The 24,612-nt window shown below is 32.2% G+C and overlaps 7 protein-coding genes across 9 annotated transcripts; 3 read left to right on the top strand and 4 right to left on the bottom strand.

The window, feature by feature from the left end:
• The first annotated feature begins 380 nt into the window (after nucleotides 1-380).
• LOC103578944 (palmitoyltransferase ZDHHC23-B) lies at nucleotides 381-2,205 on the top strand. The gene is made up of 3 exons (XM_008560207.3): nucleotides 381-1,323; nucleotides 1,398-1,574; nucleotides 1,654-2,205. Exons 1-3 carry the CDS (start codon nucleotides 770-772, stop codon nucleotides 1,850-1,852), a joined length of 930 nt encoding a protein of 309 aa, XP_008558429.1. The 5' UTR covers nucleotides 381-769; the 3' UTR covers nucleotides 1,853-2,205.
• An 83-nt stretch (nucleotides 2,206-2,288) lies between these two features.
• On the bottom strand, nucleotides 2,289-4,172 carry LOC103578969 (coiled-coil domain-containing protein 191). The gene is made up of 2 exons (XM_008560235.2): nucleotides 4,046-4,172; nucleotides 2,289-3,977 (listed from the first exon to the last, which is right to left on the bottom strand). Exons 1-2 carry the CDS (start codon nucleotides 4,087-4,089, stop codon nucleotides 2,312-2,314), a joined length of 1,710 nt encoding a protein of 569 aa, XP_008558457.1. The 5' UTR covers nucleotides 4,090-4,172; the 3' UTR covers nucleotides 2,289-2,311.
• A 304-nt stretch (nucleotides 4,173-4,476) lies between these two features.
• LOC103578943 (PR domain zinc finger protein 10) lies at nucleotides 4,477-10,402 on the top strand. Its single transcript, XM_008560206.3, has 6 exons — nucleotides 4,477-4,523; nucleotides 4,587-4,844; nucleotides 5,042-5,300; nucleotides 5,362-6,196; nucleotides 6,262-8,552; nucleotides 8,624-10,402. The coding sequence occupies exons 3-6, from the start codon at nucleotides 5,124-5,126 to the stop codon at nucleotides 8,975-8,977; spliced, it is 3,657 nt and encodes a 1,218-aa protein (XP_008558428.1). The 5' UTR covers nucleotides 4,477-4,523; nucleotides 4,587-4,844; nucleotides 5,042-5,123; the 3' UTR covers nucleotides 8,978-10,402.
• Nucleotides 10,403-10,495: 93 nt separating this feature from the next.
• On the bottom strand, nucleotides 10,496-13,178 carry LOC103578968 (coiled-coil domain-containing protein 85C). Its single transcript, XM_008560234.2, has 4 exons — nucleotides 11,866-13,178; nucleotides 11,388-11,793; nucleotides 10,978-11,258; nucleotides 10,496-10,692 (listed from the first exon to the last, which is right to left on the bottom strand). Exons 1-4 carry the CDS (start codon nucleotides 12,505-12,507, stop codon nucleotides 10,648-10,650), a joined length of 1,374 nt encoding a protein of 457 aa, XP_008558456.1. The 5' UTR covers nucleotides 12,508-13,178; the 3' UTR covers nucleotides 10,496-10,647.
• Nucleotides 13,179-13,689: 511 nt separating this feature from the next.
• LOC103578942 (integrator complex subunit 8) lies at nucleotides 13,690-17,474 on the bottom strand. Its single transcript, XM_008560205.3, has 8 exons — nucleotides 17,202-17,474; nucleotides 16,718-17,135; nucleotides 16,173-16,650; nucleotides 15,866-16,111; nucleotides 15,547-15,796; nucleotides 14,482-15,466; nucleotides 14,299-14,417; nucleotides 13,690-14,232 (listed from the first exon to the last, which is right to left on the bottom strand). Exons 1-8 carry the CDS (start codon nucleotides 17,320-17,322, stop codon nucleotides 13,772-13,774), a joined length of 3,078 nt encoding a protein of 1,025 aa, XP_008558427.1. The 5' UTR covers nucleotides 17,323-17,474; the 3' UTR covers nucleotides 13,690-13,771.
• Nucleotides 17,475-17,639: 165 nt separating this feature from the next.
• Nucleotides 17,640-20,079, top strand: LOC103578940 (uncharacterized). Its single transcript, XM_008560204.3, has 4 exons — nucleotides 17,640-18,193; nucleotides 18,268-18,491; nucleotides 18,567-18,780; nucleotides 18,863-20,079. The coding sequence occupies exons 1-4, from the start codon at nucleotides 18,070-18,072 to the stop codon at nucleotides 19,363-19,365; spliced, it is 1,065 nt and encodes a 354-aa protein (XP_008558426.1). The 5' UTR covers nucleotides 17,640-18,069; the 3' UTR covers nucleotides 19,366-20,079.
• Nucleotides 20,080-24,077, bottom strand: LOC103578939 (acylamino-acid-releasing enzyme). 3 transcript variants are annotated; one of them, XM_008560202.3, is made up of 14 exons: nucleotides 23,723-24,077; nucleotides 23,384-23,479; nucleotides 23,072-23,292; nucleotides 22,796-22,968; nucleotides 22,276-22,692; nucleotides 22,057-22,205; nucleotides 21,830-22,001; nucleotides 21,506-21,754; nucleotides 21,304-21,441; nucleotides 20,997-21,217; nucleotides 20,829-20,908; nucleotides 20,708-20,755; nucleotides 20,347-20,571; nucleotides 20,080-20,260 (listed from the first exon to the last, which is right to left on the bottom strand). In XM_008560202.3, the coding sequence occupies exons 2-14, from the start codon at nucleotides 23,396-23,398 to the stop codon at nucleotides 20,152-20,154; spliced, it is 2,217 nt and encodes a 738-aa protein (XP_008558424.1). In that variant the 5' UTR covers nucleotides 23,399-23,479; nucleotides 23,723-24,077; the 3' UTR covers nucleotides 20,080-20,151. The 3 variants fall into 3 exon arrangements, with proteins under 3 accessions (XP_008558424.1, XP_008558423.1, XP_008558425.1); XM_008560201.3 differs by having other exon boundaries at nucleotides 23,788-24,077; XM_008560203.3 differs by lacking the exon at nucleotides 20,708-20,755 and having other exon boundaries at nucleotides 23,788-24,075.
• Between the last annotated feature and the right edge of the window lie 535 nt (nucleotides 24,078-24,612).

Here is a 24,612-nt window from a genome sequence, read left to right as displayed (position 1 = left end):
CAGGTCATGTACCCGGCGACCCGATGCTAGCAGTAATATAGTGGCTGCTCTTTTTGACACCTCGAAGAAGGATAGGTTGTGGGAATAGCCACGCTAGCTCGTAATCCCAGATTTGGCTGAAGGCATCGATGAATTCTGCTGATCGATCTCTGCAATCCCGCGAGACGTACTGTCTGACTACTGCAGATTCTGCACTGGCAAACAGATCGATCTCTGGAGTGCCCCAGCTTTTGAAGACCTCTTCTGTGGCTGCAGGTAACAGGTGCCGTTCTGGTAAGCAGCCTCCTCGGGACAGTCTGTCTGCGATACCGTTGTACCTTGGTCTTTTTTTTCGACTTCTCTTACCTCGATAATATAGAACGCTACTTTTATATTTTATATATATATATGAGAGTATAACACAGTGTGAGTACAGCCATTCGATTATTTAACAATCAATTTTATTCGTATGTGCAATTTTCTACTGTAGGCAATGGATATAAATTAAAAGTATAGGTATATTAGTTAGTAAATATTAAGTACTTAATAATTAATAAAAGCTTACGGGTGATTATAATGTTTAATAAATATAATTATTTATCATTTGCTCAAATTTTAATTAGTCAGTCATAAAATAGATAAGTTTGTTGTGACGGGAGTGGGAGGTTATCGTCAACAATACGGATTACTGTGGCAACAATTAAATGAGGTTTAAATAAAAAAAATTATATGTATATGTTAGTAAAATTGTGTGAAAAAAATATTAGATGAGTAAAAAAATAAAATAAAAATGAATGTTTTGAATAAAATGCGTAATTCATGTGGTTGGCGTAGCGGTGCCAAGCAAATGTCAATAGACGCTATGATACCACTTTTTGCTGTTCCGGCAATAACAATTATTGCTGCTCAGACTGTTTATTTAACGGTAATAACATTCATCACAACACCTGTAATTGTTTACCACCTTGATCACAATTTTTTAAGATTTTTACCTAGATCGAAATTTTTCATAATGTGGACAATCACAAGTGTCATAATAATGTTATCGGTATTTGAAATGTGTGTGGTGCCTCTGTTGGAGATTTTGCCAGAGGAAAATTTGATTTTTGTTGCCGGAGTTGTCGGAGGAATAGCTTGTGGACATAAGACAAGAATAAACGCCGACTGTTTAGCGCAAGACGGTGCTGTGGCAGCAGTCGCTCAGGAATTGGAGCTGGAAGAAGGTACCAGTGGTACTGAGGATGATGACTTTTGTGTGACATGCCGAAAAAAGACACCGCCACGTGCTTATCACTGTCGAATCTGCCAGACTTGTGTGCTGGGCAGAGAATATCACTGTAAATGGTACAATTTAATTTTTTATAGTCACGATCATGATAAGATAATAATTATTTAATTAATTAATTTTGTTTTTTTAGGCTGGACTGTTGTATAGGTGCCAATAACTTGAAATGGTACCTTGGGTGTTTGATTAGCTCAACAGTGGCCTTCATTTACGGATCTAATCTCACAATGACAAGTGTTTGTCATCCTTTTATTCTTATCGGAACTATTCTATTGCCTGACGACTGTAGTGATGTTTATCATCAATTAGAGTAAGCCAGTAATAACACCAATGACAAATATTCACTATTTTTTATCTCTTATTGATAATTTTTTACCAAATTATTTCAGCCTCGCGCTTTGTTTTGTATCCGCTGTCTATAGTCTCATTGTCGGAATAATTGTATTCGGTTACTTGGTATATCATTTATGGCTGTTATATCTTGGTACGACAGCAAATGAACGAAGACGTCTTACCTCAAGTGATAGTCACCAAACAAATTGTAGACTATTCACCAGTATTGCACAACTAGTCTGTTGTAGATGTTGATTTAATTATGATTTTACTTTATTGTGATTAAAGTAATTTAATATTAATTTTTTATTTTACATAGATAGTGTAGTCATTTAAATAATAATATTTGCATTAAAATTTCTGTGAAAATTGAGGTAAAAAAAAAAATCCAGTCGCTGATTACGCTTATATTTACTTAAAACAAAAATTGAAATGATATTTTTGTATGAATGAAAAAATGCACAAGTGAGATATTAATTTATGTAAATATAAAATGTGTACATAGTGCCAAATTATTTATTGATACTTTACCCGAGAGTTTCATTAGAAAATAATATTTATTAATGAGTGAATCAATTTAAACTGTACGTCGCACTTAAAATATTTATAAAGCATAAATAAAAATAACGAGTTTTAAAAGTCGATATATTTTATTAAAATTCATTTAATTAATAATACATGTGTATAAATATATAATATAACTTATTCTTGTAACTAATCAATTATTACTCCTCTGTGCTGAGGAGCAAAGTCAGGAATCACCGACTGTACTAATTGCCTCAGTTTATTTTTTTGTTTGTCGCTTTCTTCAACTTTGTCCAAAACTCGTAAATATTTTTTCCACATATTAAAATAATTATATTTTACTTTTTCATTGTAAAAATTTATAGCCACTTGTTGATTATTGTTATCGATAATTTTCATTGACAATGTATAAGCCAACCATTTATCGTAATAATGTTTTTTCAATCGATTGTTATAATGCTCAACAGCGATCTTATATTTATTTTTATTGTCTCTTGTTAATTTCAGCCAGTTTTCAAAAATCCTCCAGGTAAGGTTTCTATGATAAATATCAACATAAACTTCTGTTTTTATTTCAATCTCTCTTTCAGTTTCAGTTTTCCATTTTAAAAATACTTTTCGAAGAATAGATTTATGATAATGTATCTTAGCTTTAATCATATCATTACGTACTGATTGGATAAAATAAATCAAAGGCCGCATGATAAATCGTCGGAGTAAATACTTTCGATAAAAATCATCAGCTCGCTGCATATCGTGTTTAAGTTTTTCAATATTTAAAGCTCGTTCCCGTTCTTCTTCTCTACGCCGACGAATCTGTCGAGCTTTTTCTTGCGCCTCTAGCTCAAGTTTTCTACGCGCCGCCTCTCTCTCATTCATTTTCATTATTTCCTCCAATTGTTTTTGCTCTTGTAATTTTTTCTTACGTTCATACTCACGTCTAGCAACTCGTTCTCGTCGCGCTTGAGCTCTCGCCTCCATTCTAGCCAAAAAAATCGGAGGATTAGGTTTCGGTACACCATCACTCAATACTTGTTCGACTTCATGGCAATCAATGCCTTCTCGTAACATTAATTGACGTAAAATTTTTTTCGATTTCTTTTTGCAGTGTGAAAAAGTTCCTTTTGCTGTATTAAGCGTCTCTAGCTCACTTAGTTTCGATTCAACTTTAATCTGTTGTAATTTCATATCCTGAATAAGACGATTTTGCTCAGCCAACTTGGACCTTTGTTCAGAAATAATTTTTTTCTGCATCTTTAAACGATTTGCAAATGACTCCGACACATTAGCGCTATTTATTTCAGCTTGTGAATTAACTAAATCCTTTGTATCAACAGATATACTCTTTTTATTTATAACTCTTGATACATTTTTCTGTTTATCTTTTATAGCATTAACGAATAATTCTATTTTTTTAATATCCTCAATTTCATATTCTTTTTTTTTATTTTTATTCAAAAATTTAAGCTCATCAACTAGCATTTTCCACTTGTTAAAGTATCGTTTCAATTGTTTTCGCGCATAATTTTCTTGAAGCTTAATTTTCAATAATCTCAAACGTTTTGACTCTTTAGCAAAATTTAAAAGACAGGTAAATACTTTCTTCATCATTTCATAATTACGTTCTTTTGAATTGGCCGACAATGGCTTGTCTTTTATTGTCACTGTAATATTCCCAGAAGGCTCTTTAACTTTCGGCTTCATAATTTCAATCTTTTGCACATTAAATTCTTCCTTATACTCATTATTCTGCAAATGTCTACTCGTTCTTATTTGAAAATTTACTTTTTGACTCATCGTTTCAAACGCCGGCGATAAATCAGGTTCTTCATCAGTCCGTCCAAATATCCACTTACTAAAAATATTATTCAAGTTATTTACAAAAATTTTAATTATTTATTTCAATAATAATTAATTACTCACATTTTCTGATTCCGTTCCCGGCATAAAATACTACCGGCATCCATTTTATAAAAGTAAATTATTTTTTACCCGAATTATTTCAAATTTAAATTTACCCTCGAAAAATTTATTAAAAATATTTATTTAACAATATGTTAAATACTTTATTAATTAATAATTACTCACAATAATTGAAGCACTATAAAAATAAATACTTAATAAATTTATTTTTGTAACCTTGGTTACGTGATGACTAATTTTATAATTACAGTGTAAGCGTAATGTCAACAATTCAACACAAATATTTTCTAGTATTTTATTATTATGAATTAAAAAAATCTAAAAAATATATTTTTTAAATAATAAATACACATAAATATTATTTTAAGTAATTAAATGAATAATTTAAATCTGTTTTAATTTTTTTGAATAAGTTTGGATAAATTTCCCGCTACTGACAGCTGTCACGTGGTCATTCATTTGAAAAGAGAGTCCCCTGGTACGTAAAATCGGTATCAACAGAAAATAATAAATATCTGTCTCTCTTTCTCTTGCTTTTTAGCAACTGTCAAAATCTATTTTTGTCTGTTGTAAGTATATTTGCGTATCTGTCTCTCCCGACAACGTCATCTTCAGTATGCGCAAGATCAACCGAAAAAATCTACCAAAACGTCAACGATAGTTAAGAGTGTTGATGTACTTATCGTTGGTTAAATTTATTAGAAATGGTTATTAATTATTCTTACATCATATCCAGTAGTTTTTAACCAACAGTAATCAGCATAATCAAATGGACACGAATATTTATTTTAAATTAAAGGTATGTGATCAGTTTGTAGTTATTACTTTTCATATATTGCTTTGCTTTAGACAAGCAAATAGATTTTTACGTTTTACTATGGAGGTTATTGTCTGTTGCCCTAGATTTTTATCCGATCATTATGTTCATCAATAAATTAATAACTTTTTTGTTGGCACAAAAATAAAATAAAATAAATAATTATTATTTATTTTCAGTGGCAGTAGAAAAAAAAATAAAACTGTGGAAGCTGTAAAATTGTATAAAAGTTAAGATTATTATTCATTTTAAATAAAAATCATGGATCCAAGGGGCCCTCAAAGAGCGGGGGCCCCTATAAACCCAACGACAATTACATCAACAATATCAGATGTTAATTCAGCTGTTGATAAGTCACTGCTGGATACTGTTGTTGATGACAATTGGCATGGAGTTGGTAATACAGCTAAAAATAATAACCGTTTGTTGTTCCTCACTGTAAGTTATTCCAATAAATAAAATTATTTTTAAATAAAATATTTATAATATTTATTTTTAGGTTGAATATGTAGACGATTATCAGTCACGAGACTATTCAAAGGTATTTTCTCCATACGAACAGGTGTCTTTTTATTCCCCGAGAGCTCCGTCACCTCTCTCAGACTTTGAGCACAGCAAAGTGAGCCCACTGGACCCGAACATGAGTTCAACTGCAAGATATTCACCTACACCTGTACAACAGCTTCCATCTCTGGCATTTCCAAACTCCGTAGTAGTTCTTCCTGGTCCTCCTTCACCGCTTATTATTCCTAGTGACGGTCATGCTAGAGTCAATATTAATAATTATATTTCTAGTCACAATAATACTATTCAAAATGTAGCACAGTCGGGGGATAGTGCAACAATTGATTTTGTAAATAATGAGGCTCATGGAGAATCTCTAGTTACTAGTGTTAATGGAGAGTTAATTTTAATGCAAGGAACAAGTACTGAGTTGGAGTCAACTTCATCGTCTTCGTCTTCGGTGTCAGCTGACACTGCTGCTGCCGGACCGCTGATGCTGGCAGAAATTCCAGAGGCTGAGTTTGCATTGACCCGAGAATTTTTGGTGATGCAAGATGATGACCATTTAAATGTCGTTAATTCATTGCCCAATCAAAATTGTGAAATAAAAGAAGAGCAGATTATGATTACCGATGATAATATTATTGATAATCATCAAACGGAATTATTGAATTTAAATAATGGAAATGGAGTAATTTCTCAGGAACAAGTTTTAGGAAAAATATTAAAAAATAATATTGAATGTAAAAAATTAATAAAAAATATTCCAGCTTCTGGTAAAATAACATTGAGGAAAAATAAAAAACAAATTCGTAATAAAACAACTTTAGGTAAATTTTTAAATAAATTATTTATTTGTTTAATATAAATTTTAATTTATAAATGACTATTTCAGAATGCGAGGAGTGTATTTCAGCAGCTTGTTTGAAATCTGGTGAATGTACCTGTCGAAATGTCCGCACAATTGCTGATCAACCGGTACCATCTCGAGCTGTTGCAACTTTACCAGGATCGTATCTTGCGATAAATAAATTACTATCGGCTACAGCTATTGGTGAACCAATAGGACAAAGTAATTATGGAGTATTTGCTAAACGTAATATTCGGCAACGCACTCAGTTTGGGCCTATCGAAGGTATACTGCGTCCTTACAACGGTGAGTTTCTTAAAAATAATGGACTACCTTTGCTTTATGAAACAAATGACGGGCAGCTACTAAAAGTTGACGTGTCAGACGAAAATACTTCAAACTGGATGCGATTTGTTCGACCGGCTTTGACTTTCGATGAACAGAACTTAGTTATTTGTCAGCAGAGTGATGGAATTTTTTTTCTTACCACCCGAAATATTCTATCTAAAGAGGAATTGAAAGCAGGTCCAAGTTCTCAGTATGCTCTACGTCGCAATTTGACTGTTCTTCAACCAGGCTCATTGTTGAAAGACAAAGAAATCCATCAGGATGACAGTAATATTAATGGATGGCCGTATTTGGAGTGCGACGAGCCATTCAAATCATCTGAAAAGTTATCAGAACCTTTAGATGCTCATCAAGATAAAAGTGAAGCAACTGAAAATTTTGAAAGCCAACAAAATAATTCAAAATTGTCGTCTGACGATAATAATAAATCACTTAAAGTTGTTGATGGACAAACGGTCCTCTATTCCTGTTCTCAATGCCCAAAAGTATTTCCACGAAGTTATAGTTTGAAGCGTCATATGCACATGCATCTTGGCTCAAAAGCGCCGCAGAAGTATGAGTGTTCAACCTGCGGCGAGAATTTTTTGCATCCTTACAACCGCAGTCGGCATATAAAAATATTTCACAGTGACGAAACACGAGAGAAAGAAAATGCTCGTGAAAGTTCCAGTGAATATAAATGTAAATCTTGTAATTTGGCTTTTAAAAAATTGTCTTTGTTGAATATTCACAAATTAATACACGAGCAAGATGTAAATAAAGAACACGATGGTTCTTCAACATCGTCATTGTCATCGGCATGTCCACAGTGTGGAGTTACATTTAATACTTGGTACGATTTAATAAATCACGTATCATCAAAACATGGCCGGATTAAGTTGCCTAAAGTAACTAGTACATCTAAAGTAAACAATAATAATAATAATCAAAATCAAAATCAGGTTTCAACTCCACCAATGTATAAATGTACAAAGTGTTACAAACGTTTTGCAACAAAGGTACGACTCCAGCAACATTTTCTAGTCCATGGCGCTGAGGATCAAAAGCCACTGCCGTGTAATGTCTGTTGTAAAAGATTTATGAATAATTCAGCACTCTCTTGTCACTTGAAAACTCATCGTCAGGATAAACAATTGTTTGAGTGTCCAATGTGCCGTAAATTGTTTAACCAAGTTCTCATGCTGAAAGAGCACATTGAAACACACAGAGGTGAGGATGGTATATTTAGTTGCCCTCACTGTCCGAGGACATTTACCAAGTACTCAGTTATAAGGAAACATATCAGAGCTCATCATTGTGAACGTAAACACAAATGTCAATTTTGTTCTAAACCATTTCCGACGATTGACAAATTACGTATGCATTTATTGCGTCACTCGGATCACAGGGAATTTCATTGTGCTAATTGTGGAAAGCAGTTTAAGCGTAAAGATAAGTTAAAAGAACACATGACGAGAATGCACAATGCACAGAAAATAAAGCGGGATCAAATTACAACACAAAATAGTAATAATAATAATAATAATAATAATGATAATATTAGTAATAATAATAATGATAATGATAATAATAGTCAGGGGAAAAAATTTGTACCAAAAGTTAATCCGACGGATTACAATCGTTTTATTTATAAGTGCCATCAATGCCTAGTGGGTTTTAAACGACGAGGAATGCTCGTAAATCATTTGGCTAAACGGCATCCCGATGTATCACCGGACTCTGTTCCGGAGTTGAATTTACCCATTTTAAGACAAACCCGTGATTACTATTGTCAGTACTGTGATAAAGTTTACAAAAGTAGTAGTAAGAGAAAGGCGCACATTATGAAAAATCATCCTGGAGCAGCATTGCCGCCTAGTAATCGTCATCAAAAGGAAACAGATTCGACGGACTCAGGTCTACATAATTCGACTTTTAGTCAAACTGTTGGAAGTGTATCGACGATACCACAAAGCTGCCAGTGGTGTCATAAACAGTACGCTAGTAAAGTTAGTATTAAAATATTTTTATATCTGATTTTGTAAATATTTTATTATATATAAACATTTTTTTTTTATAGGCAAAGTTATTACAACATCAACGTAAAAAACACGCGGCGTTATTAAATCCAGCAGATAAAATTCCTCGTCCACGAAATCGTTCTTCATCCCAACAAAATAATTCATCACTTAACGACAATAATTTTGTCATGTCCGATTATATACAAGGATATGACGTCGATACTGACGTTGATTTTCTAAAACCCAAAATACTTAAAATATCTGACGACTCAAATTTTATTGATAACGATATTGATAACGAAGATGATGGTGATGATGATGACGATGATGATGATGGGGCTGGAGCTGAAGGGGATAATGACAATCTTGAGCTTGTCGAGCAACAATTTATTCGTATTTGCGATATTCGTTGAAATAATAATAATATTTCTACGTGACAACGTAGAGGTTTAATTAAATTTTAATCGAGATATGAATCTCGTTATTTTAAATTTAGCGTCTGGTTGTTGCACGCTGTAACAATTGATAAGACTTTTTGATGCCAGTAAGCGGCTGCGTCGTGTATCGTCATTGCCACTTGTTGTTCAGACGGTATCGCGGCAAAATTAAATCAAACAACGAAAAATGTTATTGAACTCACGAGAGGTGAACGAAGTTGAAAAAACATCAGGTTAATTATAAATGACAAAAAATAAACTTAATAGCTGGACATAATTTGTTGTTGGCTCTGACGTGGAATGTCAGTGCTCACCCTAATAAGGGTGGTTGTCAATTAATTGTCACGTGCTCGGTAATTAAGTCATCCGTCAATTGTCTGAATACAAAAAATCAAAAAATAAATTTTTCATTATTTAAAAAAAAACAGACGACATTTATTATTGATCTTGAATATTTTATATATTATACGAGCAGACTAATTAATACATTTCTGTACTACGGCAATAAAGTACGCACTTTTATTTCCTATGATAGAAGACTAATTAACATTTGCTTCGAATTGAATTTTTACAGGTACAAAGTACCAGATTTGACATTGATACCAATTGATATATTATAAATAATAAATATAATTAAAATAAACTGCGTGTATTACATTACACAGATTAAATAAATTAAAAATTTAAGTAATTTTATTAAATCATAAAATAAATTTTTGTTTTATCTTGACATTAATATTTAAATAAAATAAAAAAATATTTTGAATTTAATCTAATAAACTTCCACTCATACATTTGGTGATAATGATAATAAAATAAATGATAGCTGTAGGAATGACAAAACATTATCGTTGATAATAATTAATAAATTAAAGTTGACATAAATAAACACTGGTCAATAATCAAACTTTTATCAATAGCCAAGATTGAAACATTAATATTGATCTATTAAATACTTATTTATAAATAAAAAGGAAGAAAAAATAAAAACATAGGCAAGATTTAAAAAGAGCAACAGATAATTAAAATAAAAATAAAGGGCTGTAGTAGTATTGAGTAACATTTAAATTTAAAATAACGATATTGGCAAAATACTCGTTCAGCATATTACAATACTAGATAACATAGATTTATTTATTAACTTACTTAGCGATAATGCTTAAAAAATATTATTATTTTCATTTATTTGTACTATTAAAATTAATGAATGTATTAACGAATGTAATGTGCACGCAGTAGCATCAGGCAGTGGATAAGTCGGCTCGAATTTAATTTTAAATTTTAAATTTAAGATAGTAAATATGTGATGTGATGACAATGGAAGCAAAATTATATATATAATTATATTATGTAATTACAGTGTATTAGAAATGCACGAGAAAATAGAAAAATTTAAATTATACCGTTACGTTAATAGATTATTTTTTTAGATTATTAATTATTTTATCCTTGTCAAATTAATTATTAAATAAATATTACCAGTAAGTAGTTAATATTTTTCATACTAATTCTAGTTTACTAGTGTGGCCTAATAATATCTCTTCATTATATTGTAAATTGAGCTATATACTTATAAATATTATAATATATAATTATTTAGTAACAAGTGCTAAGTGCAGAGATAATTTAACAACGCGTACAACAAATTAACGTCTCATGTGTGGACTTTCTTCAAGTTTCCGCCATACAACCTGTAATTTTTTATTAATTTATGTAATTTCAATTATTATTAGATGTCTTTTTTTGATAAATTCAATGAATTTCTGTAGTTAACTTCGATTGATTCCGATTGGAGCTTGTGGCGCCTCTTAAGCGCTTCGATTGGTTAATTGAAAATTTTGAATTAAAAAAATTTTCATGAATATTAAAATTAAAATACGCTGATGAGAGTTGAAGATTACTGAATTTATCAAAAAATTTAGGGGGAGGAAGACAAGGTCTTAGAATGCCCTTAATTATAATTTAAGTATACTTACATTACACATCTCTCGTACAAGGGCTTTTTCAGTAGGGTTATGGCCAGCGTCTCTTTCTAATTGCTCTCGTACTTCAAGAACTTGAAGTGCTTGCACAACAGCCTCGGGACGTCCACTTCCGCCATGTAAATTATGAGGATTGTCAGTGTCGGTATTTTGCTCCCAGCGAGAATCCCGATTCTCAGCCTCCCAAGTTTGGGCCCTCGCTTGCAACATACTTTTGTCTTCCTCAAGTTGTTTTACTCGTTGCTCAAGACTCCGAACGTATTGCATTGTTTCATCTATTTAATTATTAATTATTTATTATAATAATTGCTATAATTATTATAAAGCTGTCGTGTCTTGGCAAAAAAAAATCAATAAATAAATGATATGTTTACGGAAACGCTGATATATTTAATAATATTTACCGTTAAAAAATGAAGTATGTCGAACTTGTCGTGGTGGAGCGGGAGGTGGTGGAGGGACCGCAGCTGTTTCTTCGGCATTCGTGCTCGAGCTGGACCCATCGCCGTCGTCCCTTTGGGCGCCACCGCTACCTCTCTCTTCGTCCAGATACAAGCAAAGCTCTTTTAATTCAAGATTATCTTTTATCAACTCCTGCTGCTTATTATCGAGCTGTCTCAATTTATTTTGATAAGCCGAGACTTCTTGTCTCATTACACTGGCAGTGTATCTACCAAATCTCTGCCATTCGCGAGCTAGCTTCCGTCCCTTCTGACGATCGTCGTCAAGAAAACAGCAAAGGTCTCTCAGTTCTTGATTATCGTCACTCAGTCGTTGGTTAGCTTCTTTCAATGACCGCAACTCACCGAGCTTAATAAAAATTTTAATTAATATTTTTTAATATAATTAATATTTAAAAAAAAATATAAATAAATAAATTACCAAGTTTTGTATCTGGCGATTTTGCTCCGTAACTATTCTGGCAAGATCACTCTCTGTTTTTCTGACAAACTTTAGCATTTCCACAGGACTTAGTCGCATAAATTCTTCGTCGGTTATTCTCTGTTTAGTTGTATTAGGAATAATAATATTACCACCAGGATAACTACTGCTGCTGCTGCTACTTGAGGGTAAAAATTGACCCGGAGATATTTTTGAGGGATAATAAGAGTGGGAGGCGGGTTTATTTGAAGCTGATCCAATAACCATGGACTGGGTACCAAGACTATCTAATTTAGGAAGATACTTAGCTTGTGCATCTTTAATGTTGGTCACACGCTGGGATGGCTGTGACTGGGGGTAGCTGTTCAAAAGGGCATTTGGGTTGCCGCCGATACCTGTCGAATTCTTGAGGATACCAATTGTAGGCTGAGGGGGAGGCTGGTACTGAGGCGGAAGCTGCCCGGCTGATTGCTGCTGTTTCAAAAGATGATGCTGATGCTGATGTTGATGCAGCTGATGCTGCTGCTGCTGTTGGACTTGGTGTTGTTGCTGCTGTTGTGTCTGCTGTTGCTGATGCTGCTGCGGTTGCTGTACTTGCTTCTCTTGATGCTGTGTCTGCTGGGATTTTGTTTTGTTTGACATGGTGGCCTTAAATCAGGTGTAAAGTATCACTCGTTCCATTTCTGTTTAAATTCATTCACTTTGCCCCGTTTATTCTGTCATTTATCATCTCAACCACTGTCTTTTACACACTTGTTAATATTTTAATCACCAAATAAAATAATTTAAATATTTTTATACAATTTGAAAAACTGTCGTTGATAAATAATGATCTTCAATATGGCTGAGAGTTATTAAATACCATGAATTGAAGTAAAAAGCTAGGTATATTGCGTTCGATCTCGATCACTACACGTTTTAAAACCACAGTATGAGTAGTAACAAAGTAGGAGCAAGAGAGGAATTTCTACAGGTATACAGTACTCGGTAAAATGATCAAAATCATCTAGAACGCGCGGTACGGATGCTTTAACTTCCTCAGCACATATTTAATTCATTAAATCGCGCCCGCGCGATAACACAAGTACCAAGTAAACTCTTTTAATAATTCAAACGAACTAATGACTAATCAAAATCGTATTTATAATTTATCAGCACATTTAAAAATGATGAATGCGAGAAATAAGTATAACGAAACAACATAACTATACACGAGCAAGTATAACATATATATAGGTATATACTTGAGAGCAGCGAGGTACACGAGTAAGAAGGGGTACCCAAAGCGGGGGTCTCGTGTACCTGTATACTCCTATACCTCTACCTCTGCCTCTATACCCATACCTTTACTTGTTCTTCTTCTACTTCTACCTCTCTAGTATACTTTTTTTAGTCCACACAGCATGCTGACGCTGACAGAAACGCTTGCCATGCATTTTACAGTAGATTTTCATCTCATCCGGCTTGCATTTGCTGTCACTACGGTACAAGATGTAAGTATGTAGTGAGAGCAAGAGAGAAAAATAAATAAAGGTAAAGACCGGAGTAGGTAAAAAATAAATAACAAGAGAAAGCAAAGGTAAAATTACTTGCCGCGGCTAGTAAAGAGGAGGAGGTGAGTTGACTTGAGTTGAGGTGAGTGCTCGGATAAAGGGTGACACTAAAGAGGGACTCAGGGAATACGATATCTATATATGTATGCACAATACATCATACTGGTTACTTGTCACTAAATTAATTAAGCCCTTTATACTCTATAAGTCCAATTGATTTTATGGATTATTAAATTATTTAAAATAATTTTTAGAAAAAAATTTAAAAAGATTGTAAAATATTTATAAACAATTAAGTTATATTATACAATAAAATAATAGTAAATCAATGGATATAAAATATATGAATAATTTCAGTAGACATATTGTTTAGCCAGCGCTCGGAAAAATCTTGCTTTGCGGATATTCGCCGCTTCTCTCTGAATCTCGTCATTATTGTTTGAATTTAATTCCAACAGGCCAATAACTTTGATGGCTAATTGTTTTCTGTGGTGTTCACCACGTTTTGAGTGCAGGTGAATCAGAAATTCCAAAATAGTCGTGTCCCAAATGCAATGGTAGTAAGCGTCCATTGCATCCGTGGAGGCGCAAGTCTTTGGATCGCTAGATGCCATTTTAAATGCTAGAGTATAATTTATTTCTTCTAAAAATTGACACAATACTGTCGCTTGGGTGTAGCACTGAAGGTGAGCGCAGCATTTAATCATTCGGTAGATTGGCTGGAGGTGTCCTGGAACTCGCTGGCTGAATAAACTACTTTCTACCATTATTGCTTCAAGATAGTACTTCATTGCACTCTCATGGTATCCCAATACTGGAATAATAAAATGATAAATTAATTTTTTTATTTAAAATTAAAATAATATTTATAATTACTTACTGAAATTAAGATCTCCCATAACTCGCAAAAAGTGGACATTTGTTGGATAACATTTCAATGCCTGAGTCAGTAAATGGAGGAGGAATTCGCTGATTGTTCTTATGTTGTAAGAATTAGCGCTGTAATGTAAATAAATAATTTTAATATTTAATTAACAATAAATAAATTTAATAAAGAAATTACTTTGATATGCTGGCTGGCCAAAGGGTGAGATACTGAGTGTACAACTCAAGACTAGATTCATCCCGTAAAACATTGTGTATTCTTGCTAGCAATGAAATGGCAACCGCAAGTGCTGTAGGCTCTCGAAGTCTAAGAAGAGTTCCAGTTATAATATTACTCATGACATCTTTGGTACCTCCACTGCTACTGCCAGAGATTGTCGTCGTAGTGGATGACCCAGTGATATTTCCGCTGTTACTACTTCTTTTTTGAGGAAGATCTCTGGTTGGTCCGAAGGTAACGAGCAGCATATCCCAGGCTTCTCTGGGAAACTTTCGTGTTCCTTTTAATTTAACAACTTCCTGACAAACGCTACTTATTGCCGCTGCAAATTCACAATGACTCCAACGTTTTTCCAATCCGCACAAGTAATCCCATTCCGCCATATTTAATAAAAATACTACACAGTACTCAATTATTTCTTGTCGCGGAATGGCTTGATCTGTTGCATGTAAATTTGCTAAACACTGTTTACATTTATCAACTAATTCTGAAAGTTTGCAGTCATCCACGGTCGAGTTTATTGTCAAATTAGCATTCCATAAATTGTAATACTGCAATATTTCAACTAAAATCAACTCCCAGCTAATCATTTTAGACAATTTGTATGAAGTATTTATCAGACTTGGGTTTTGCGTGGCAACGTGTACTTGAATCTCTTCCTCAATGGCATTCAATAGAGCTTTTGCGTCTTTTAAATTTTTACCGCTCGTCAGTTCACGGCTCTTGGCAAGCAATATAAATGCATAGTCCTGATACAAACCACGTGGAAGAGCGCTGACAACACTTTGCAATGGAATTGGTATTTCCCATCGACTTTTAGCTCGGCTCGGTGGATTCATCGGATTCTGTCTGTCCAACATTATCAACAATTCTCGTATTTCAACTGGGTCATACGAGTGAATCAGCCGTCTCTCCAATTCAAATATATGAAACTTTTTACTTTCTAAAATATAAATTATTTATAGTTACTGATTTAAAATATATAAATAAATAAATAAATAAAAGTAGTACAATAGTACATACGATTGTAAGTTGTAAGAGAAACCCCCCAGTCGTTGTTTAACAACAATGGCGGTAACTCAGTAACCTCAGGTGTCGCCTGGGTTTTTATTTCTTCAAGTTGTTCGTCGTCAAATAATGACTTGTATGAATCATTAGTTAAAATACGCTGTGATAATTCAATACTATCCGTCATTGTTATTAAATATAAAAAATAACGAGCTATCCGTTGTTTGTCAGTAGCTGATGCACTTTCCAGAACGCTGTCGATGGCCTGAAAAATATAAATATATATTTAATCAAACCAATTTCAAATAATAATTATTATTATTGTAAATCTCACCGGAAAGAGTATGTCCAAACTGACAGATTTATAGCGTTTTATTTCAGTGACGTAGTTGCCTTGCACTACATTATTGTCTAAAATTTTTCTCACTAAATTTAAACATTGAATATTTAGCAGCAAATCTCTGGGAACGTCAATTTTATTATTCGCTACACCTGCTTCTATATCTAGTTCTAAATTGTCTCTGTAGATCATCGGTATTTCCCGCGCTATATTATCAGCTTTCAGTATGTCAAGTATACCCTGAAATTAAAATGTATTGATGTCAATAAATTATTTAAAAGTTGTGATAATGAATACGTACAATATAGTTATTTTTAATAGAATTGTGTAGCTGTTGAGTCAAAGAAAGTCCTATACCAACAACAGCAACGTTTGTCGCAAGACAGTATCCATCCAAGCCGTCTTTCTGCACTCGGCAGTAAGACATTTCAGTGTTTAATTGAGCTAATGTAGTAAATAAATCTCTTGCTTGAGTGATATGATACTTGGCAATATCATATTCTTCTCTTAGTAAATAAATAGTTGCCAAGTCATAGTGAATTTGGCACTTGAATTCTTCGACAGTTATTTCCTGCATATTTTCCCAGTTTTGTTTTATCTCCGAACTGTCTTCAGTTAAAATTTGAAATGTGTCAAATGTCAACAATTTTGGTTTTATCTCTGTCAGCTGAATAACTTGATTCAATACTTGTACACTGTGTTGTACGTTTGCTTCTATTTTCCTCATGATGTCATCAACCAGAGCCGGTGCTACGTACGTCGGTTCTTGGATACCGGGTCTAAAAATAACGACAATATTTAGTTTCATTAATGATTATAATTATAAATAGAAAAAATGTATATTACATGTGGATAAATTGTGGTTTTGACTGCTTGTTGTTCAAAGCTTTGTTGACAATGGCTCTGATGTGCCATCGATGATACAAAACGAGTGTAAATAAAAATTGATCGCTGACAGTAGCGAGATCAAACTCAGGTCGACCTGGTAATTCAATATTAAAATCTCCTGTAACGTAAAAAAGATCTTGCAGAAACGTCAGTTGCATTGGAAGCGGTAACTTTATTTCTAAAATATCTAAGTCCCATTTAAAATACGCTCCTATTTTTAAAGACAAAATTTTCAAAGCCACACTCTTATGTGAATATTTTTTATTGTTACTTATTTTTGATTCGCTTGATTCAAAATCAATCATTTTAACTTCCGTTTCCCGGGAATCAGCATTTATTGACATGAATTTAATCATCAGGTCTGTTGGAGATGGATCTAAAAATACGAAAAATATTTTTTTATTTATTTTTTATCGACATAATTATTAATTTTTCACTTTACCTGGTAAATTTTTCGAAATATGTTTTTTTAACAGAGACGGATTTAACAGAAATTCAAACCAGAGAACAGTATCCGGTGAAATTGGTACTGTTCCCGGTCTCAATAGATCGACATCCATCATCGCTTGTAAATTAATTACCAGAGATAATTATAATAAATTAATTATTAAGTTTTATAATTAATTAATTAATTATATTTTTATTTAAACATAAATACAACAAATTGTGACTTGGAATAGGTTAAAGTTGTTCTCTCGCTCGCAGACAGTTGACGACTGACACGACATTGGTCCCCAGGAGTACTCAGATCTCGCACAGATGGCAGTGAATTGAAATATTGTTGGGAAAGTGCGCTACCAGGAACTTCTACATGTCCTGAGTGAAATAAAAAATACCAGAGGTCGCTCTGGAAAAAAATTATCTGGACAACCACCTGCGTCTTTAAGATCCAGTCTCTTAACTTTTAAGTCCTGTACAAATAAAATAAAAGATAAGTAGTTAAAAAAATTAATTGTTTTTTTAAGACTATTTAAATTAAGTATCAAATTAATAAATTTATATAAATCATATTATCTTATCAAATCTACAAAAATAATTTTGAATGCAAGAATTTATTGTCACCAGTGGATTGTTTTCTGAGAATTAAATTTTTTTATGACTATGGACATGGACATGGACTGAATCATACATTGATGATTAATCCTTGCAGATAATTTTAATATTTAATTACAAACTGGACTAGTCGTCTGTCGTCTAGATAAAACAGTGAATTCATCGTAAGAGACCAATCAGCTTGAACACAGTAAATTTTACAGCTGACGGATAAAATGTCGTGTTGACGTTTTGTGTCTATATATAAAAAAAAAAAAATGGCTAAATTGTGCATCTTTAAATGTTTTTATTTATTTATTGTACTGGTAATAAATATAACCACTGACTTGTGTCACGCGAAGTTAAAACACTCATTGGCAAAACATGAGTCTTATTATATATGTAAGTAAATCTTTTTTTTAAATTTTAAAACTACAATTCAAAATATGTCCTAATGCTATTATTATTTATTTTAGATAATTTGACGCAAGAACAAATTTGCCATCCTCTGGGTAACGAGAAAACAATAAAGATAACTCGTGCGTTAATTGTCGAGCCCAGTTATATATTTAAGGTAGATCGTAGCAGTGGTTTGAAATGTAAATATATCATAAAAACATCTCATCATGAAAATTTGATGGTTGTCATACAGAATTTGTCATTTCGTCGCAATGGTAGTGAATGTCTTGACTACGTTAGAGTAAGTGCTTCCTGTTTATTTATTTATTTATCATTTGTTTTATTTTATAAATAATAATTTAATTATATTTTTTAGTTTAAACGAAAAAATCATAGTGAGGGTAAAAAATACTGCGGGGAATTTAATTACGACAAAATACGCGATGAGTTTATTGAATACAATATCAACAATGGGTATGGAAACTTTAGCTTTGATGGAGAAGTAGAGACAACGATATTTGTATCAAAACAACCTTTGCGTTCAGACGATCCTCCTTTAAATATAACACTTGTATATACTCCATTCAAAGGTATATTAATTAAGATTCAAATATTGTACGCTATTCAAATGTAATTAACTTATTTTTTTTTTTCTTGCGCTTTGAACACTAGAGTGCTTCCGTAGTGAAGGTTTAAACAATTATGGTCAGATTTATAAACGACCTACGGAAACATCCGATTACTGTTTACCGGAGGAATATATTTGTGACGGAATTGGAAACTGTCTTCCTGGTATTTGTCAAGACGAAGCTAATTGTCCTGAGATAATAATAAGCAATGGAATTGGAACAAAAGTAACAATCACTGCCGTGTCAACAATAGTGCTTTGCTTTGTTATATTTTTGATGGGTCTGTGGATATGCCGACGAAATCACAAACTCTGCTGGTCTCCAGACTGCGCCGGTCCGCCGAATCCAGACGATCAGAGATTTACGAATGCAAATAATCGGGGGTCAAATAATTTTACTGACCAGCAATCGCCTTCAGTACCCTCGGCACCGATGCTACAAGTCGCCGTTCTTTCGTCACCCGCTGACAAAGATTTGCCGCCTAGTTACGACTCTCTGTTTCCTGCAGAGGACGTTGACACGCCGCCTGTTCACAGTAATATATAACGTAATTTTTTTTTCTTTTTTTTAATCATATATAAATAAATTGACTATATTATAATATACGTAATAAGTAATAATGCGTAATACGTAATAATTAGTATCAATTAAGGTCACATGTTACCTTTGTTGTGCGTTTTAAATTATAATTTTTGAACGCTCAATTATTCGAACAAATTGTATATTAAATTATTGATAAATATCAAACACTGTTTTGTTATTATACGACAGTATTTTATATTTACTAAATTGTATATATAATATACGTATCGTATATATATTAATAATATTTCTAAGTTTTATTGATAATAAGTTTTTATTATATTTTCTCAAAGCGAACATGCCAAATTGAATTTATAATTAACTCATGCAATTAAATACTTATAAGAATTAAAAAATATTTTTTTTTTTTATAAATAATTGGAATTATCTGCAGCTAAGTACGTTCAATACGGATTATCCGTAAAGTGTAATCTGATTGGAACATCTTAATTATACGTTAATTACAGTGATGTATAATTAGACACGTGCGTCTTTGTTGTTTTATTAGTAATCTCAACGATCAAAGTGTACTTAAAGTTTTTTTCTTTATTTTAATTCCAATACGGTACACTCTGCCGCTTGTAAACTGACATTTTTAATAATATTTATAATTTTTAATACCTTTGTAAACTTGTACGTAGATGTAAAAACAAAAAAAAATAAAAGCTACAACATAAATTGAGTATTCATATTCATTTATTTGATAAGTAAAAAATACTCGGTGTATAAAACAAATTGTATTTAATACGATTAATTGCTGGCATCAAGATGATCTAGAAGCCAAAGTGCAGCATTTATTATTTCATCAATTTCAACGGGACCTGAACTTAATGGATGATTATCATCATAAACAAGCATCCTAAATTAAAATAAATTAGATATTAAGATCTCGTTTTAACTCTATATATATATATATATGTATACTGGTAATATATGAATGCGTACTTGGTTTTTACTCCATTTGCCTTGAGACGATGGTACCAGTGCTTGCCCTGAGATGGTGGTACTCTTAAATCATTTTTCCCAATACAAACTAACGTGGGTGCCTTGACATTGTCAGCATGAACAATTGGCGAGCATTTAAACATTTTCATGGTTAATTCTTCGGCGTAACATTTTGGTTCACCGGTGAATGTCTGGCGGTACTGCTGGTTTACTGCAGCTGCACACCTAAAATTTAAACAATTTTATTGTCGCTTAATAAAATATTTAGAGTAATGAATTTTATGTTAAATAATTTGATGAGTAATGAACAGAAATTTATTAGTATAACAATTAATTAAGTAATTATTAGCAATAATCTTACACGTCATGGCCAAGCGCCATTCTTTCATCTTTAAAAAGTGCATTGCGACTGAAAAAAACGCGTGCACTAATATAATAAATTTTTAAAAAAAGAGTAGATGGAATGAAAAAATAATAATTACCAGTCAGGGATATCGGAGATGGTAAACATTGCAGCGATATCAATTACCGGATTTCTAGCTACCACTGCTTTGTACATATCCTGAAATATTTAATCAGTTAGATATTTTATTTTAATTTTGTCTGGCAGTAAATTGTGATTAATTGGTGAAGATTTATAAAATGAATACATTGTACTGTCCGCTTAAATGAGCGACTAAAAATCCACCATGAGATCCACCGCTGAGACCAACTCTTTGGGGATCTAGCCATGGATATTTATTAAGTGCTTGTTTTGTAGCTGTTACGCAATCAATTACGTCAGTTGTTCCAACTCTGCCCTGGAGATACTCGACATTATCACTTCCCATGCCAGTTGATCCTCTATAATTAACTTGTAAAATTCCGAACCCTACAATAAAAAAGTAAACATAAAATTGATAAAGACGTCAGCAAATTAATTAAATCCCAGTAGATAAATTTTAATTTATAATTAACCGAGTAAAGTAAGAAGAGATGCTTCAAGTGAAAACATATTTGCAAATGCTGAATGAGGTCCTCCGTGTGGGACAACAATCAATGGATAGGATTTATCGGCCCCCATTTTCGGTCCAAAGTAAATGTAATTGAAATCACCTGAATTATTATTTAATTCATTATTATATTAATTAAGTTTTAATTTTATTTATGATATACTCACGGACTGGCTCATCATTATTGTACTGGTATTCATTGAATTCATATGTAATATTATCCAAGTCAACGGCTTTTATCTCTGAGGAAATTTCACCTAGTGATATCCGGTTGAGATTTTTATTATCAAACCGTCCAATAAATAATCTCGGATAATCAACCAATGACGTTCGAGAAAATAAAAGTATATTATTTTTAACATCTAATATGCTGAGGCTGCTTGTATCGTTTTCGATTTCCGTCAGTTTCTTTGTTTCTAAGATTAATTTTATTATTTTAATAATTAATTACCAATAAAATAATCTCATAAATATAAATAATAATAATATACCGATTTCAAGAACGTAGGATCGTACATTTGACCGCTGCGGGTTACTGAAAAATAAGTAACGCGAATCAGAGCTCCAGCATCGTCGTGGAAAAGTACGATTATATACTCCATAAAAGGGTTTATTGTTTTCTATGGTAATGCTTTTAGTAACTACGTCAACAAGGATATTTGGCTGTAAAAAAAAATGATAGTAATTTATGATAAATTTTATTAAAAAATAAATATACCTTTTTGACTGAATCATCCCAATTGATATGCATAATCCGCTGGGCATTGTGGTGAGGGCCACTGAGATCTCGTTCTATCCAGACCAAGTGTTTACCGTCTGGACTGAATCGGGGTGATCGGACGGAACAATTATCACTCGAAAGTTTTTCTTAAGCATTTAAAAACAATAAATAAGTAATAATGGATACAATATAATCAACAAATAAATATAAATTTACCCATTTTCCCATCCTTGAGTAAAAATATCCAGGACTCGCGGTTGGTACAAAAAACCAGACCCAGTCTTCTAGGCTCATGTTTTAATGCAACTCCTACAATAGCGTCGTTAGCAGGGGTCCAGATAATTTGACCAGGAGATAAATCATCGGGTATTCCAGGTAGATTAACGATTGTATTTAAATTAGTGTCCAGCATACAAATAGCTGGAATATGTTTCCCAACCAATTGCTCACCCCAGTCACCTTTATAAATATATTCGTTTCCTTTTGTTGTTTCATCATTGTCAGATTTATCATCATTTTTTTTGCTATCCAAGGATTTTTGTTTATAAAAAGGTTCAGATTTTTTAAGCTTCTTTTCAGCGATGTATATTAATTTGTCTGCCTCCGAGGACCACTCGAATGACCCAAATTCACCTACGTGACATTTATATTATATTATATTTATTTATCATGCTAATTATATACATATTATCACAGACACGCATTACTTATTTATTAATATATATTTTTAATTTACCATCGCAATAAACATCACCATGAACGTCAATTGCTGATAAGTCGTAATTTTTAAGTAAACACTGTTTATTCCAAACTTCAATGAATTGTTTGCTTGTTGGGTCTTTATCTTTCCCGGGGACAGATCTCAGCACAGCTTTGTAATGACCGTTAAAACTTGTCTTGGATAAAAGTCTAAAAATATATATATATTTTAAATAAACATAATTTAATTTAATTTAATTTGATAAACAAGAACAACAGTTTATAATTTTAAAAAAAAGTTAATGACACGTACTCGGATGTAGTGTCAATGGGGAAAGACGATGTTACAACTTTAAATGTATCTGCTGATAGGACATAATCAACAGAATATTTTTGATTAGAGGACCTTTCCAAATTTCGCTCAGACCAACTGCTATGGGCAATCAGCTGGTTATCGCCGAGCCAAGTTAATTTCGCTGAAGTTATTGATGGATACTGGGCCAATGACCGATAGACTTTCAATATTTTATCCACCTGATTGATTATTTAAAACAATAACATTTAATTATAAAACTACTTGTCTATAAAGAGTAATAGTAAATAAAAAAAAGTTAAAAATACTTACTTGAGCGGATGACATTTTACTTTTTAATTACAAGATAATTATTTTAAAAAAACTCTGGTATGGAGACACTTGAGTTATTCACCTGCAGCCTGCAGCCTAAAGCATTTAATATGATTGTAATTATGTTACATAATTTTATCAGGTATATTTTAATTTAATTATGTAGTTAAATTAATAATTAACAGCACAACAAACAGCTAAATCAACAATACATTAATATAAATATCGCCCTGTGTAATACTTTTAAGGTTAGAACCGTGAGATTTTAAATGACAATCATAATAAAATTGCCATGTCATCCTACCATAAGCAACAATTTTTAAAAATAATTAAACTTACTGATAATACTTTTTAATTGTACACTTTTCATTTCTTACGTAATTATAACAACATGAGCTAATTACCTCGGGTAAGAAAAAAAACCAACAACAGTAACAACAACAACAACAACAACGACAACAACAACAACAACAGTAGCAGCAACAGAGAGCAGGAGCTCTGGAAAATTCACTTTTTTCTACTTTCTTCAGGTCTGTCTACATGTGTTACCACGTTCTCTACTACAATCGTTGATCGTTGACGTGTTTGACGTACTCATATGTGTGTACATCACATATCACATGTGTTACTTTTAAAAGACTTAACGAGTGAATGTAATGTGATAATGATGATGATGATGATGGTGATGATGAAGATGATATTAACTCTCGTAGATTTTTACTCTTATTATTATCATGCTGATTAGGATCCAGATAAATTTATTTATTTTTATAATTATCATAATATTTAGTTTCGTTTTATGATATTAATTTTTTTTATATGCTTTAAGGTGTGTTAATTTTTGCTTAAGTCGATATAAAAATTAACACACCTTAAAGTGTTTAAAAAGTTGTCTTAAGTGTCATTCAATGATTGCAGCGTTGATGTCTGTCAGTCTATCTGGTTGCATATTGATACTAAAGATACCAGACATCTGACAATTTTAAGATTTTTATCAAGAAGAAATTGCATATCATTTTTTAAAATTTACTTTAATCAATATTGAGTTTGCTGATAAAAAAATAAAAAAAATCAACTTATTCCACTGTGGTTACATTATTTAAATCTTGAAGATATGAAATTATATGCTGAGAGTATGTAAATTATCTTGGAAAAAAATTTAGTACATAAATTATAAATTTAAAAATAAAAACATTTGATAAGAATGAAATTACTTTATTTATTATTAT

Source organism: Microplitis demolitor, chromosome 3, assembly GCF_026212275.2.
Source record: "Microplitis demolitor isolate Queensland-Clemson2020A chromosome 3, iyMicDemo2.1a, whole genome shotgun sequence".
NCBI lineage: Eukaryota > Metazoa > Arthropoda > Insecta > Hymenoptera > Braconidae > Microplitis > Microplitis demolitor.
Note: the sequence above shows the minus strand (reverse complement) of the source record. Positions and strands in the feature narration are given on the sequence as shown.

Excerpts from the sequence above, each read along its gene's own strand:
- LOC103578944 (XM_008560207.3), top strand. The coding sequence starts at position 770 with ATGAATGTTTTGAATAAAATGCGTAATTCATGTGGTTGGCGTAGCGGT. Across the intron at positions 1,324-1,397 it reads AGAGAATATCACTGTAAATG|GCTGGACTGTTGTATAGGTG; the intron begins GTACAATTTAAT and ends TTGTTTTTTTAG. Across the intron at positions 1,575-1,653 it reads GATGTTTATCATCAATTAGA|CCTCGCGCTTTGTTTTGTAT; the intron begins GTAAGCCAGTAA and ends AAATTATTTCAG.
- LOC103578969 (XM_008560235.2), bottom strand. The coding sequence starts at position 4,089 with ATGGATGCCGGTAGTATTTTATGCCGGGAACGGAATCAGAAAAT. Across the intron at positions 3,978-4,045 it reads CGGGAACGGAATCAGAAAAT|TAAGTGGATATTTGGACGGA; the intron begins GTGAGTAATTAA and ends TAATATTTTTAG.
- LOC103578943 (XM_008560206.3), top strand. The coding sequence starts at position 5,124 with ATGGATCCAAGGGGCCCTCAAAGAGCGGGGGCCCCTATAAACCCAACG. Across the intron at positions 6,197-6,261 it reads TCGTAATAAAACAACTTTAG|AATGCGAGGAGTGTATTTCA; the intron begins GTAAATTTTTAA and ends TGACTATTTCAG. Across the intron at positions 8,553-8,623 it reads ATAAACAGTACGCTAGTAAA|GCAAAGTTATTACAACATCA; the intron begins GTTAGTATTAAA and ends TTTTTTTTATAG.
- LOC103578968 (XM_008560234.2), bottom strand. The coding sequence starts at position 12,507 with ATGTCAAACAAAACAAAATCCCAGCAGACACAGCATCAAGAGAAGCAA. Across the intron at positions 11,794-11,865 it reads ATCGCCAGATACAAAACTTG|CTCGGTGAGTTGCGGTCATT; the intron begins GTAATTTATTTA and ends ATTTTTATTAAG. Across the intron at positions 10,693-10,977 it reads TTGTACGAGAGATGTGTAAT|GTTGTATGGCGGAAACTTGA; the intron begins GTAAGTATACTT and ends AAAAAATTACAG.
- LOC103578942 (XM_008560205.3), bottom strand. The coding sequence starts at position 17,322 with ATGATGGATGTCGATCTATTGAGACCGGGAACAGTACCAATTTCACCG. Across the intron at positions 17,136-17,201 it reads TATTTCGAAAAATTTACCAG|ATCCATCTCCAACAGACCTG; the intron begins GTAAAGTGAAAA and ends TCGTATTTTTAG. Across the intron at positions 14,233-14,298 it reads TATGGGAGATCTTAATTTCA|TATTGGGATACCATGAGAGT; the intron begins GTAAGTAATTAT and ends TTATTATTCCAG.
- LOC103578940 (XM_008560204.3), top strand. The coding sequence starts at position 18,070 with ATGGCTAAATTGTGCATCTTTAAATGTTTTTATTTATTTATTGTACTG. Across the intron at positions 18,492-18,566 it reads AATGTCTTGACTACGTTAGA|TTTAAACGAAAAAATCATAG; the intron begins GTAAGTGCTTCC and ends TATATTTTTTAG. Across the intron at positions 18,781-18,862 it reads TGTATATACTCCATTCAAAG|AGTGCTTCCGTAGTGAAGGT; the intron begins GTATATTAATTA and ends TTTGAACACTAG.
- LOC103578939 (XM_008560202.3), bottom strand. Across the intron at positions 22,693-22,795 it reads TGGTGATGTTTATTGCGATG|GTGAATTTGGGTCATTCGAG; the intron begins GTAAATTAAAAA and ends AATGTCACGTAG. Across the intron at positions 20,756-20,828 it reads ATCTCCGATATCCCTGACTG|TCGCAATGCACTTTTTAAAG; the intron begins GTAATTATTATT and ends CGTTTTTTTCAG.